We start from the raw sequence: 15,186 nt of genomic DNA, 5'->3' as shown, positions 1-15,186 counted from the left end.
AGTACACACATACAAAATGGAAATAAAACAGCACCGAAGTCATTGGTATGCACTTGTGATGAAGCTATGCTAGCAGTTTCCCTTTGCTTCCAGTCTTTGTGCTAAGCTAGGCTAAACACGTCACACAGCTAGCTCTCTGCTGAGGGAACAGAGATGAAACTGATGAAACTCTTCTTGTCAACCTTTTTTAAAATACAGAAATGTGTTTAAAATTAAAGACATCTTGGGGTTCGGATGTTTAACTTAAATAGTAAAATAGTGAAAAACTGCCGTTATAATTCCCCACAGCCAATGTTATTTTGTCCAACCAACAGTCCAAAACCCAAAGATAATCTGTTAACTATCTTGCCAAAAAAATAACTAAAAGGATTATTTATTATCAAAATAGTTGCTGTTTATTTTTCTGTTGATCGACGAATCAATTAATCAACTAAACGTTGCAGCTGTAGAACAAACTGACCCAGAATATGTGTGATAGTCTCAGAAAGAGTGTGGATGGAATAAAATGATTTTAACAACATAAGATGTGGAAATTAGATGTTAAATGTTTAAAAAAGTTCTTCATGTTGAACGTTTAATGTCCACATTGGACTGATGATGAGCTGTGTGTTTGTGTTGTTTCCATAGCAACAAGGCGTGCGGATCTTTGTGATGCTGTACAAGGAGGTGGAGTTAGCTCTGGGCATCAACTCAGGATACAGCAAGAGGACGCTGTTACACCTTCACCCCAACATCAAGGTGAGTGTCTGTGACGTATTTCTACAGGTGTGTCGTACTGTTTACGTACGTTTCTTCTCTTAAATGTTTGGATATTTGTTCTTCAGGTGATGCGTCACCCAGACCACGTCTCCTCCGCCGTCTACCTGTGGGCGCATCATGAGAAGATTATTGTCATCGACCAATCGGTAGCCTTCGTGGGCGGGATCGACCTGGCGTACGGTCGCTGGGACGACAAAGAACACCGGCTGACAGACGTTGGGAGTGTGACGCTCTCACAGGTGTCTCATACACACACACACACACACACACACACACCTGAACTGACTGACGTTGTTGGTGTCACTTGATCAGTATCCAACATGTAGCAACGACAGGAAATCTGCACCATCTACCTGCTCTCTTTGTTTCTCTCACACACATCCTCACTTCCTCATTTGATTTTTCAGTTTGACTTAATTCCATTTAAGTTTCAGGATTTCAAGTCTCAAACACTGATACACTTACTAACTCAGTAGAAATGCAGATCTGTATGGTTTGTTTATTTATTTTAATTCATTTCAGAATATAACTGATTGTTAACAGATATAATTCCCCCCGTTAGTAAGTGAAGGCTAACAGAGTTAAAGCTTATTTTAATACTTATTTGGCTAAAAATGACTCAAACCACAATCCACCAGTATATCCTGTTCCTGCTTCATTTATGGTTGATTGAAAGTACTGTTGGCATCAACATATAATATCTGTTAAACTGCCACCTATATGTGTTTGTGAAGAACAAATCCGAATCGGCTAAAGTTGTAGAGTTAAAACAGTTTATAATTAAATTTCTGGTGGGTTAATTAGACTTCATTTCAGCACCATGCACTGTTCAAATAGCATGGTGTAACCACAGTATTAATACCTTTCATCGTCTGTGGGCAGCATTAGAATTAACAAGCTTATATTCATCGGGATTTTCACGAGCCTTTATTAATAAAAAACAACATCCACAACCAATCCTACCACTGCTTTACATCCTGACTTTGATTTAAAACTGAATAAAAGGTTATATTAAACATTGTGTATCTGTATGTATCTCCATGTTTTGTCTTTTTTTTTTTTTTAATTTCCAGATATATTGTGTATATTACTATATTAGGGGTTGAGAAAATTCTCCATCTTGGCCAAAAAAAACCTCTAAAAAAAGCTGAGCGCAAAACAGTTTTTCTTATTTTGGGGAAATGGCACCTACAGTATATCAGCACTGTTATTAAAACCCAAATTAATACTGTCTTGTGTTTTGATTCCAAGGCTGAAACTTCCTCTGCCAACATGGCTGCTCCAGCCAACGGCAGCAGTGGCGTTTCCCACGGCAACGGGAGGAACATTTTCACGGTGATGGACTCCGTGGACCAGCCAAAGCTGAAAGGTCAGGGGAGGATGAGGAGGGCCAGGTTCAGCATCAGGAAACACCTGCAGAAACACGGTCTGGCCCACGCTGACAGCGACAGCGACGAGGAGCCCGAAGAGAGTGAGTAGTAGCGTTACACACATACACACAGTTTATATATAAAATGATGCACACACACCAAATACAATTAATTCTTTACACTCAAATAATACTATTTTTACAATGCATGTTTGGTATTTAGATGGTCGACGCTCAGTGTGACTTAAAGCGAGTGCACCAAATGCAAAAAGAACCAAGAACCATCTCCTTTCATTGTACTGTTTGGCTCCAGGAGATGCCCATTTGAATGGGCTTCAGGCCAATATGAAAGCCTTTTGTTCCTGTCTTTGGAAAATAATTATAAATAAGTGGAAGAAGCCACTGTCAGCATTTTATATGCATCACAATTAGAGAAGATTTGGTATTCCATTAAGAGATTAATTCTGAAATTATATGATAGCTTGGTAACATTTTTTAATCATTTTTTCAATATGTAAGTGGAACCAAACATTTTAGTTTTACCTTGTGTTTGATCTATTTACAAAACATATGATATGAACATATTTTCTTTTACAGTTGTCCTGTTTTTCTTGTTCTTATGGTTGCGTTAAGGGAAGTAATCAAAGGTTGGTTGGTTCATAAAAAAATTAATTCTTTGGGTTTCTTTGGGTTGTGGACAAAACAAGACATTTGAGGACGTCGTCTTGGGCTTTGGGAAACAGTGATAGACATGGTCCTCTATATTTCATTTTATCGAGAAAATAATAAATAGATTGATCAGCAATGAAAGTAATTGTTGGTTGCAGCCCTAAACACAAACGAAAAGACCACTAGCTAACATGCTGTGGCTAGTAAAAGCTAGCTTTTGCATTTTATTGACTCATTGCTACTAGCAACTGCCAGTTGGTTGCTAAAGTTGGTAGCTGCTAATTTTAGCCACAAACTGGCCCAGAATTAAATATCTGCGTGACTGTAGAGACTAGCTGATTTGTTTTTTATAAAACTGAGTAGCTGGTCTTTATGGAGGCTAATGGAAGCTAGCTTTTGCATTTTATTGACTACATTTACATCCATTTTGCCACGAATGCAACCAGCAACTGCCAGTTGTTTGCAAATGTTAGCCATAAAGTGACCCTCCAATAAATGGCTGTGTGACTGTAGGGACTATAATATATGCTATATTGGTTTCTAAAATTAAATAGCTGATTGTTGTTCTCTATCAAAAACTCTGTTGAATTTGTTTAGATAGCTAATTGCATCTGAATAGCTAACCAGCTGTAGCTAATGGAAGCTAGCTTTTGCATTTTATTGGCTACACGTTGCCACGAATTCAGCTCAACTGCCATTTGGTTGCTAATAACCACAAACTAACCCACTAGTAAATGCCTGTGTGACTGTAGAGAGCTGATTTACTTTCTAAAATTGAATAGCTGATTGTTCTTTTAGAAACCCTATCGACTACTTAATTTATTTTGTTTAGATAGCTAACTTAATAGCTAGTTTTAGAAGCTAGATTTTGCTTTTTTAGAATGCAGTACTGCCATCAAACGCCAAAAGATTCCTCCCAAGATCACAGTGATGGTTTTAATCTTGACAGTATTCAATTAAATTAACAACTCTGAACCTGGTGATAAAAGTTCAAGGTTGATCATAACTTACAGTGTTGTCAATTTGTAATAAAAAGACATTGTTAACTTGAAGTAATGTATGTCTCAACCACTTCTAGGTATTAAAGTATGTGGCCAGAATGCAAGAACAAAACCTTGAGGATCATTTGGCTTTTTGGTGTTTATAGCTTCTCATCCAGCAGCGATAGACTCGATCTGTGCTGCTGTCTCAGTGTTTATGGACGCTCTGTCTAGGTTGGTCCAGCAGCGTCACCAGCCAACACAATCTGATCCCCAGCAGGCTGGTGGAGCTGAGGGCGGCCACACCTATTGGCCAGTCTCAGGCTGGTGAGTTGGGCCGCTGGTTTGGACGTGGTGGCAGCAGCTGGGTAACAGCGTGACCACCCGCTTTTCAGTGTGCTTTGCTGTGGTTTGGATCTAGATTGGACCGCACGTTGGCTCTCTGTGTGCGAGTGTGAAGCTCTTTTTCTCTGATGTGTCAAAGGTTGATCTCAGTTTGTGTCTTTTTGCATGATCAATCTGTGATGTGGATAAGAGCAGCTGTTTATAGTCAGAAACTACTGTTATTAAATAAAAAGCAATAAACCACAAGGATGAAAATTGTTTAAATAAATGCTGGTGAGTGAAATGAAAAAGGCACAGAGGAAAATAAGGAAAATGAGACGCAGATGCTTAAAATAACTTGAAGTGGACCAGTTGAGTTCCACTATAAACACACCACTTCAAAAAGTTTAATCTGATTGTGGGGAAACAACTGCATCCTTCCATTCTCCGCTTTTTTTTTTTTTTTTTTAGAAACTCTTGTAGGCCTGGGGTTTGATCTGATTAGATACTGTAGCCTGTAATCACTTTACCTTGTTTTGTTTTTTTAAACACTCACAAACACTGCCTGATATTTCTCTCTTGGCATACGTTCCATCTCTGCAGTAAAACAGATGCCGTAGGTTTTTATTAGCTACGGGACGGTTTGCTGCTTGTTTGCCAGGCTCATCTCTGTTTATCCTGCTGATGTGATACAGACGGGTGACAAATTAAAGGAAAAACCAATATGAAGTCTCTTAGTAAGGTGTTGGGTCAACATGTGCCGCCAGAACAGCTTCAGAGCACCTTGACATTGATTCTACAGTGTCTGAACTCTACTGGAGGAAGGAACACTGTTCTTTTGAAAAGATATTCCCTCATTTGGTGTTGTGATGATGGTGGCGGAGAACGCTGTCTAACACATCAGTCCAAAATCTCCCATAAGTGTTCAACTGGGTTGAGATCTGGTGACTGTGAAGGTCATATCATATGATTCACATCATTTTCATTACTCATCAAACCATTCAGTGACCCCTCGTGTCCTGTGAATTCGGGGCATTGTCTTCCTGGAAGAGACCACTCCCATCAGGATAAAGGTGATCACTCACAACAACTTTGTATTGATTTGTAGTGACCCTTCCCTCTAAGGGGACAACTGGACCCAAACCATGCCAGTAAAATGCCCCCCAAAGCATAACAGAGCCCCCAGATCCCCTCACTGTAGGGGTCAAACATTCACACCTGGACCAGTTTTTCCTTTAATTTGTCACCTGTCTGTAGATGTGAAGTGTCAGAGATGAACATGAGGCAAACATCTGCCAATGTAAACAAATACAGAGAAAAACATGCTCCATTATTATTATATTTATAATCCCATTATTTACATCAGTATACTACAATCTATAGTGTTGTGTTTCAGGTAAGTCAACAAAAGAAGTCTCTGTGACCCTCTCTGCTGCTCTCAGCTGCTGTTTGAGGTGTTAATCTTGACTGTAATACTTGTCTTCCTTCCAGCTGCTGTTTCGTTTCTTTAAAAGTGCTGTCAAAGCATTTTCCAAACACTGTTGTATCACTGTCTCGGTACTTTGGTTTAACTACTGTAAACAGATTAGACCTTGGTGGAGATGATTAGAGGCCTCCTTCCTCTCAGTGACAAATTTCCTTCACTGAAGAGGATAAACATGCGCTAGAAACCAGCACCAGATGCTTATAATGTTTAGTTCTGTTTGTTAATGGTTGTCCCAAAATTAAATGTCAGAAAATATATGTTGTTAGCCATTTTGTGGTTATGTTTTTTTTTTCTTTTATGTATTTTACCACAATGAAACATTTAGAAAATCAGTGGAGTTTTGAGTTTTCTTGTCATTTTCTTTTGTAATCTCACTCTACTTTAGATTATTTAGGTTATTCTATGTTTTTCTTATTGGCTGCATGTCAAGACAAAAACCAAAAATGCAGTAGTCCATCTCCTAATACCTCCTGACTTTCCTGCATTCATTTCCCACTAAATAGATATTAAAAAGTATCAAATTTCCTCTCCAAAATCTCTTTATAGATTTTTTCTTTCCTGCTGTAGACAGTTACATTAGTTAAAAGGTTGTAGGGAGACGTTCCGCATCTATAAACTATAAGTGAGACTAATGCAGCAGTAGATTGCGCTGCAGGAAGCTGTTTAATCCTTTCTTGTGGAGTTACAGTAGCAAACACTGTCACTACTGCAGCTACAGTAGCTTGGAAGCTCATCCACTCACTGTGGACAGGTCAAGATTTTAGCATAAACATACATTAAGTTAAATGTATCAATTATTCTGCAGTTGATAAATCCATCCTTCAATCTTATCTGGGTTGAGTCCATAGACTGCATAAAAATAATGGACGTAGCCACCGTGATGTCACCCATTGGTTTGTGGACTGTGGTTTGAAGCGTTTGGCATCTTTACCGTTGCCATCTCGGTTTTTTGGAGCCAGAAGTGATGAGAAATGACCATATTTGGATGAGAGCGTGGAGCTGGGGAGTAGCTCCCCAGGGTCCAACTACAGCAACCACCGCAGTGGTGGTGACTTGTCAATCACAACGTAGCCACGCCCTAAAGCATACCCTGCCTTATCGTCTATTTTACTCTAAATGGGACCATAATTTACAAAATGAACATCATGCTGTATTGAAGAAGACTTGAAACTAGTGATCGAGACCATAATCTCATTAGGAAAGTGTTTACTAAGATAATAAATCTATACAAACACACTTCTTTCTGGAGCCAGTAGAGTCGCCCCCTGCTGGCCATTAGAGAGAATGCAGGTTAAAGCTTCCCGCTTGGTCGAGTCATGCTAATAGATTATATTACTAGGAATTATCGTTATACAGTATATACAGCTGGGAATTAATGACAAAAATAAATGTCAATAAATTCACGTATTTGATAAATAATTATAGGCCTTATTTTTCCTACTGGTTTCCATCATTCTTTGACTGGTATGACCATGAAACAGGTGTTAAATTTCATTCTATGTGGTATTAAAAAGATCTTAAAAAGTCTTAGATTAGGTGAACACTGCAGAAACCCTGTCCCCATCCATCTCAACTCTTGATATAGATCAGTGTTTGCCTGCAGTCTGAATGTTCCTGTATATATGAGTTAATGATCGTCTCTTTATTTGTGTTTGATTGGTCAAAGACATTCAGAACTTTATTAACTCCAGAAACCAAAACCTGGTCTGGACTACCAGGGTTGAATAAAGTTTCTGAGTTCTTAAAACATTCCTGGAAAATTTCCTGCAGTCAAGACTGGTTTTTGGAAGTTTATTGTCATCACCTGATGATCAATAAATAACTATTTTTGTATTTGTGTTTTTTAGGAAGTGGTTCAATACGTAGTCTGAACACGGGGGTGGGAGAGTTGTTTGGAAACACGCGGTTCTGGCACGGAAAAGATTACTGCAACTTTGTACACAAAGATTGGATCCAGCTAGACAAACCGTTCGATGGTAAGAGAACCTTCGCCTCTCTCGCTCGCCATGTCCACGTATATCTCTGCAGAGAATGAAGCATCTATCCTGTCTGTGCTGCTTTAGATTTCATAGACAGGCACACAACTCCCAGAATGCCTTGGCATGACATTGCTTCAGTGGTTCATGGGAAAGCTGCTCGGGACGTGGCCAGACACTTCATCCAGCGGTGGAACTTCACTAAGGTCAGAGGTTGTGCTATCATGGTTCTAGCGTACAAAAGGCATTGAGAGCGTCTCGTTAACCAGAAGTATCAGGTTTGATCCCAGCAATAGTTTGTTTGTTAGTTCTGTCTGCTTGTTAGTTTCTTGTGCAAGACACCAACATTTTAATTCCTGTTTATTTACTGGAAGTCGCTCTAATGGAAAGCATTATCTAAATGCCTAAAATAAGTCTGTTTTGTTATCTTCTGTTGCAGATTTATACCTTTATTTTGATAGTTGAGAGTGTAGAGACATACAGGGAATTGGGACATCCAAGCAGCTAACTCTTCAGTCAAGCTCTGACTCAGCCTTTTTGGGTCTCGTCCCACAGCGCAGCAACGATCAGCCATCTGCATCTACTTCTCTGAAATCTGCAGCTTCAGGCAGCAGTGTTTTGTTGTAACCTCTGTTTGACTCTTTCCTCCTATTTCTTCACCAGCTTGTGAAGCCAAAGTACCGCTCTCTGTCGTACCCGTATCTGCTGCCCAAGTCTCACACCACCGCCGGAGAGCAGCGATACCAAGTCCCCAACTGCACCCACGCCAAAGTCCAGGTTGGTTTGTTTCCACAGAGTTATTTTTATTTCATCTTGCATTTTGTTGTTATTCTGCCGGCTTCCACTTCACTTCTCACGGCAACGTCAGTTATGTCTTTGCTATCTGAGTTTATTTTATTTCAGTTGACTTTTTGACAAAGTGCTGGCACCTCCACAATGACAGACCTACAGTACGTTCTAATTGGGTTTTGAGTCTACGAAAAAGTGACAAAATCCAGTCTAGTCACATGAAGTCACAGTCAGTATACTTTATAAAATGCAGTACACAAGGGAAATGGAAGAGCTTCTCACAGCTGGAAGAATTAAAACAAACTGATGAGAAGCCTCCAGGAAGATGTCAGAAAACAAAAACTGTTATTATTAGTGTTTATACTAACACTAATATTGATGACTAGTATTAAATCATTGGAAAAACATTTTGCTCTGCCTTTAAGTTTTATTAGCAGCTTTCCAAACAGTCTCTACTGTTAGCTACAGTATCCAGGAAGCTCATTGTCTCACAAATGTTGATTGTAACAAATAGTCAAATTAACTTAGATGTATTCATTATTTTGTAATTTAGTAATCCATTTATAAGTTTTCTGCCACCCTTCTGGGTCCAGGTCATGTTAAATGATTGAACTAGAAATTACTGTTACATACATCTGGGAAGTTGTGACAAAAATGTGATGCAATTGTTAATAAATTCATGCACTTAATAAATAATTATAGGTCTTATTGTCCCTACTTGTCTCCCATCATTCTTTGCCTGGTATGACTGTGAAAAAGGAATTAAGCTGCATTCTATACCATTTTAAAAAGGTCTTAAAAATGTGTGTATTGCAGTTTGATGGAAGTATATACATCTTGTATTATTACATTTCAGTATCAAAACCATACAGTACATGAATTTTCTACAGTAATTGCAAGAAAAGTACAATATAAGGAACATTAAATGGTGCATACGGAATAGTAGTACGGTAGTTTGTAGCACTGAAATGGGACAAAAAAGTGTTTGTCAGTCCTCTAAATGGCAAAAATAAACGTCATAACATTAGAGTGAAGAGACTTGGACGACTTATGATGTTTATTTCAGTTTCATGGTGTATGTTTTTCATCATCATTAGTGTCTAAAAGGGTGAAGTACAAACATTTCATCCACACTGAAACTGAATTTGAACTTCCTCTTTGCAAACTGTAAGTTAAAGCTTTCATGAAACATTGCAGCGTCTTTCCTACAGAAGACTGAACACATGATTTCCCTCACGTCTCCCTTCTCTCAGATCCTTCGCTCAGCTTCTGACTGGTCTGCCGGCATCAAATACCACGAAGAGTCTATCCACAACGCCTACGTCGAAACCATCAAGAACAGCCAACACTTCATCTACATAGAGGTACTTATCTGTCGACTGTACATCAGAGGCACCATTCAACACCCACGTTTATCAACCCAGTACATACTATTATACCACAACAATGGGAAATATGGCTGAAAGGTGTCTGTTGAAATAGTATATCAGGATATCTCAAACATAGTTCTGGTCGACTGAGTTTTGTCAAACTGCAGGTAACCACAGCAACAATACTGATTGCAAAACCAACTGTAACCAGGGATTAACGGTCCAATAAACATTATTCACAACTCTGCTTGAGGTTTTCCATCCACCGTTCCTAATGCTGCAACAATGTTACCTCGAACTTCTGATGAAAGAGTTTTTTGGGGCTGTGAATCTTTTCCAGTAAAAGCACTGAGTCAATGGTTAGTTAATGGAAACTGGGAGTGTGCAGTCTCCTAGTAAGTACACAAGGCCAGACCAGTTCGGCTTGCTGAGAAGTATTTATTTTGACATTTAGGTGTGATAATTGGATTTTCTTTAAATGCAAACCAACTTAGTGACAGTTAGTTTACCTTGTGAGGCAGCTGGATTCGCGAGATCACGACATGACGAGATGCGTGAGAATTGCGAGATGTGTCCGAACCACTGGCGGCTCGAACCAATCAATGTCCTTCGAGGATTCTCGCATGATCTTGTGAATCCTACTGCCTCGCAAGGTAAGACGGTGATAGACAGATGGTTCATCCAATCACCTGCCAAGTATTTTTTGAAAGTTCCCGCCCTTTTCCAAACAGTTGCCAAGGACGACTGATGGTCCTGTGTTGCAAACCATCTGCACCAATCTGATGTCTTAAAGTGGACATAACATAACATCCTTTTTGTGATTTTCTGTCATTTTTATACTGTTATGATGTCGGATATTAAACATGGTCAAAGTTCATAAACTTGAGATGAACGTTTGTAAAAATGCTCCCTCAAGTCAAAAGCCAGAGCTTCAACCTGCTCTGAACTTTCCATTTGCAAAGTTACTTCTGTTTCCTCATTGAACTGACGTCAGATTGTTCACACATGCCCACAAACAGCCGTTTGTTACGTAGTCTTCATTGCTAAAGTTGTTCCTTGGTTTGTTGGCGTTGTCCACTCTCATGTTTCAAATTAGATTTTGGCTCCAACATGTACGGACGTATTTGAGAAGTTGACATTTTTGAGTAAAGAAGGAGAAAAATAAGTGAAATCCTGCTACTGTAGTTTGTTTATGTCATCTCCGGAGTCGGAGGAAGCTTCCTGAAGCTGACCAATCAGAACAGAGTGGGCGGGGCCTTAAAGAGACAGGAGCTAAAACGGCCTGTTTCAGACAGAGGCTGAACTGAGGGGCTGCATAAATGAAATGCAGTTTCCAAAATTAGGTTTTAGGATTAGAGAGATTCCTCCAGTTATATTTTTATATTCTCCTGGAGAACACCAATTTCTTGACCATGTAAACAGGTAACCAGGTTTCTAATTAGCGTTTCATGTACGGGGAGGACTCTAAGTGTAAATAAATTGGTTTCTACAGCTGAACAGTTAAACTTGGACACATTTACGCTGTAAGAAAAACTATGCACACTCAGTCCAACGCCTGTCTTGTTTGTGTGAACTTTCACAACTGTTAACACTTTGTAAAAACTGTGAACATCTTAGTTTTAAGAAAAGCAACAGTAGAAGCATATTTTCAGTGTATAAATGTGACCTGAGAGCAGAATAATGAAAGTTAATTGTTCATTTATAGACGTGTGTTTGTTTGTTTTGTTTTTCTTTCAGAATCAGTTCTTCATCAGCTGTGCAGACAACAGGCACGTTTTCAACAAGATAGGCGACACTATTGCTGAGCGCATCATCAGAGCGTATAGGTAACACACACACACACACACACACACACACACACACACACACACACCACGCACGGTTTATCAACTACTACATTAAAGTAAATTAGCACATACCTTTTTGTATATCTACTATGTGTGGTTAGCATTACCTTAGACAGACACACACACATAATACACACACACACACACACACACACACACACTCTTACATTGTCTTTGTATGTGTGTACACTTGGCCTTATCTTGAAATGATTTCCCAGAAAAACATAACTACTGTACATACACACACATACAGTGTATGCTGACGGGTGTGATCCTGTTCTGCTCATTGTGTACTGATTTCATATCATAACTCATGTTTGACTTGGCTGCTTTGAACATTTATCTGAATAGTTTCCTATTTAATGTGCCGTCTCTCTCTCTCTCTCTGATGTTTTGTTGTCAGGGGGATCAGAGCTTATCAGAGGGCACACATCCTGCCCAAAACACAATCACATGGACACACACACTAACACACAAACCTCACCTGCTTTCTTCTAGAAGCTTAAATGTTTCTCACGGTTTGGGTGTAAGATGATATAAAGGAGAACATTGTGAAGTGTTGAAACAAACTTCGTTGTGCAGAGTGTTTGTCCAGCAGTTTATTAGGTAACAATGAATTTAGACCAAACAGCCGCCATCATAGATGTAATGTGATGTAATGATTCAAACTAAAATATAATGTAGGAAAATTATAAAACATTCAGTCTTCAGTCAGTTCAAATGGCAGATGCATCGGCTTGACTCTTTCTTGAAGGGAGAACTTTACATGTTTTTCAGTGTGTGTTTATTCACCCAAGACTGATACACACTGTACAGTTAAAACTCAAAACTCTCTGAATTTCTGTTTTTTCTGTTATTTGCACCTGGTCTATTCTTCCTGTTTATAAGCATTTATGAATTTGAGTCACTATGGTTCTCAATTTTCTCAAATTTGCATCCACTGATTCGTCTCATCGTCAGTTTTTTTATTAATGTATTTTTTTAAAATTCATTTTCAACAACATAATACATTACGAATACCTACAATTAAGACAAGACATACCAAAAACCACGACATAAGAGCAAACACAAATACAGAAAGAAAAAAAAAAACAAAAAATCAGCAGTATTCACAACCTGGTGCATGTTTGTATGTACTTAAACTGTTATATTCGTTACCCCCATACTTATAACTCTTGACCATCCCTCTTTCAAATATATTGCTATTGGTGACCAGTCCCTTACGAACTCCTCAAGAGTGCCTCTTAACACATATGATGGTCTTTTCAATGGCAAAATGGACATAAGTTTTTCATACCACATTAGGATATCAGGGGGCTCTTCGTCCAGCCATTTTTGTAATATTGTGAGTTTTAACACACCTTTTGAACATTTCTCAGCATGAGGCTGTTTACACTTGGTTTTAAAATATGTTTTGATGATCTGAACACAGGTGGACAGCAGAGACACATCGCTGTTCACACCTGTGTCTATCATGCATGTCCAAGGTGTCCAGCTGACCACTTGTGTTCAGATTTCGTTACTGTTACATAACTTCCACTAGAAGGTCAAAGAGCCCTACGCACAGTTATTATATCAGTCATCAGTCTGTCGCCAGACAAGCGATTGATTTATTTTGCCTGAGCTAGCTAAGAAAACAAAAACATTTCAAGAACTAATAAACATTTACAGATTATTGAATTGTTGAGATTGGCAGGACAAAGTCATTTAGTGTTGGGGTGCTGCCAAAAGCAACCACCATGTCCTGCATTGATGACATATTTTCCTGCTACGTCCTTTACTGGGACACATCAGGATGCATTAGTGTTTACTCTACAAAAGATATGTGGTCAAAAGCCTCCCAGATCACCTCAGCAAGTGGTTTGAGTGATCGGATCACAATGTGTCTTGGTGGTTTATACTTGTATTTAGCTCTGTTCACTTGTCAATTGCCTAAAACACATTTCAAAACCAAGTGTCAAAGTGTAAACAAGGACCTCACTTCCAATCATATGCAAAGTGCTTTTGCACTCGTCTCTCACTCTGGCTGTAAAACTGCTGAACCACACAGTCACTGAGAAGACCATTATGATTTTATGGTAAGCTTAGAAGAACTGAAGCATCTCTTTCCTTAACTTCCTGACCTGCCTCATAAAATAGTCATTAGGGAGGAAGACAAGAGAGCCAGACTAAAACATCAGTTGCACCAATATTTTCAGTACATATAACAGTAACAAGACAGTCTAGCACAGAAATGCTTAACATGTGTTTGAGGTTGGGTTATAGTTAAAATTTAATCAGTTAATTTATTAAAATTATTTATGTTAAAAGGGGCTTTTTGTGTGACTTTCTGTTATTTATATACTGTTATTATGTCAGATGGTCAAAGTTCCAAAACTTGAGGTGAACGTATGTAAAAATGCTGCCTTCAAGTCAAAAGTCAGGGCTTCAACCTGCTCTGACGTTACCTGTTTCTCCATTGAACTGACATCAGATCATTCATGCGTCACCGCCGCTCTGTAGTCTTTGTTGCTAAGGTTGTTCAACAGGTTGTTCTTGTTGTCCACTCTCATATTTTGAATCTAAATCAGGCTCCAACATGCATGACATAATTGAGAAATTTATATTTAGAGTAGAGAATGAGGAAAAAGTGGTGACATCCTGCTACTACTGTTTGTTTTTTGTTCCTCCAGAGTTGGAAAGAAGCCTTACGAGAGCAGGAAACTAACCATAAAAGGAGCCTTAAAGGACCACTATAAGATAAATAAAGAGTTTTTAACTGGAAATCATGCAAAGATATTCCAGTAGAGCCCCAGAATATAAATATAGTCCTGGAAACGTGCAGAATGTGTCCTTTTAAAAAAACAAACCCAGTATCAGCTGGTTTCTGGAGGAGATGTTGACATCTTAAATCTGAAAACCTCCTTGTTGCTGATAAAAGGTTAACGCTCCCTCCTCCTCCTCATCCTTGTCCATGTGTATTTTTGGTAATAGTTCATTGAAAGTGTGTGTCTTGGTGGCAATTAAAAAAAAACAAACATTTTAATTAACTAATCTTAAATAGACGTCTGATTGTGAAGGTGTTTGCTTCACTGACATGTTTCTCAGCCTGTCGCTGTCATGGTTACTCTTTCCTCCAGTCTACCTTCTTTCCTAAAATGTGTGTTTTTACTGGCTGTAAAGAGCTGAGACCTAAATCTCTGTTTCTAGCCTGGTTGGTGGAGGTTTAAACAGTGTTTGCTCACATCCAGCTTCTTCTTCAGTAAACCTCAGGGATGATACAGATGTGGCTGATAGATTTGTGACTGTGAAGCCTCAACAACACTGTTTGAACATTGTTCAGTGTTCTTGCATTTTTGCAGGTCACTATCTGATTAGTTGGAAAGTTAACATCTGTGGCCGTTGTTTGAACTTTGTTAGTTTTTGAGTCGTACTTCATCCAATAATATTTCATTAGTAAAAAAAACCATTATATTCAGGATGTTTGTCTCTCTGTGTTTTTCATGTCTTTCAGGGAGGGTAAGAAGTACCGCGTGTACGTGGTGACGCCTCTGCTACCTGGCTTCGAAGGTGACATCAACACCGGAGGGGGCAGCGCCATCCAGGCCGTCATGCACTTTAACTACAGGTGTGTTTGT

The 15,186-nt window shown here is 39.0% G+C and overlaps 1 protein-coding gene across 2 annotated transcripts in view; it reads left to right on the top strand.

The window, feature by feature from the left end:
- pld1b (phospholipase D1b) overlaps window positions 1–15,186 on the top strand; it is a 54,524-nt gene that overhangs the window by 31,857 nt on the left and 7,481 nt on the right. For both annotated transcript variants that reach the window (XM_044340105.1, XM_044340106.1), the window contains exons 13-21: window positions 628–738; window positions 825–998; window positions 2,011–2,230; window positions 7,435–7,563; window positions 7,651–7,769; window positions 8,227–8,340; window positions 9,606–9,716; window positions 11,460–11,548; window positions 15,063–15,176. In XM_044340105.1, the coding sequence (XP_044196040.1) occupies window positions 628–738; window positions 825–998; window positions 2,011–2,230; window positions 7,435–7,563; window positions 7,651–7,769; window positions 8,227–8,340; window positions 9,606–9,716; window positions 11,460–11,548; window positions 15,063–15,176 (1,181 nt within the window). The remainder of the gene's footprint in view (window positions 1–627; window positions 739–824; window positions 999–2,010; window positions 2,231–7,434; window positions 7,564–7,650; window positions 7,770–8,226; window positions 8,341–9,605; window positions 9,717–11,459; window positions 11,549–15,062; window positions 15,177–15,186) is intronic.

Source organism: Thunnus albacares, chromosome 21, assembly GCF_914725855.1.
Source record: "Thunnus albacares chromosome 21, fThuAlb1.1, whole genome shotgun sequence".
In the NCBI taxonomy this organism is placed as follows: Eukaryota; Metazoa; Chordata; class Actinopteri; order Scombriformes; family Scombridae; genus Thunnus; species Thunnus albacares.
The sequence above is the reverse complement of the archived record's forward strand: the minus strand, read 5'-3'. Positions and strand labels throughout refer to the sequence as shown.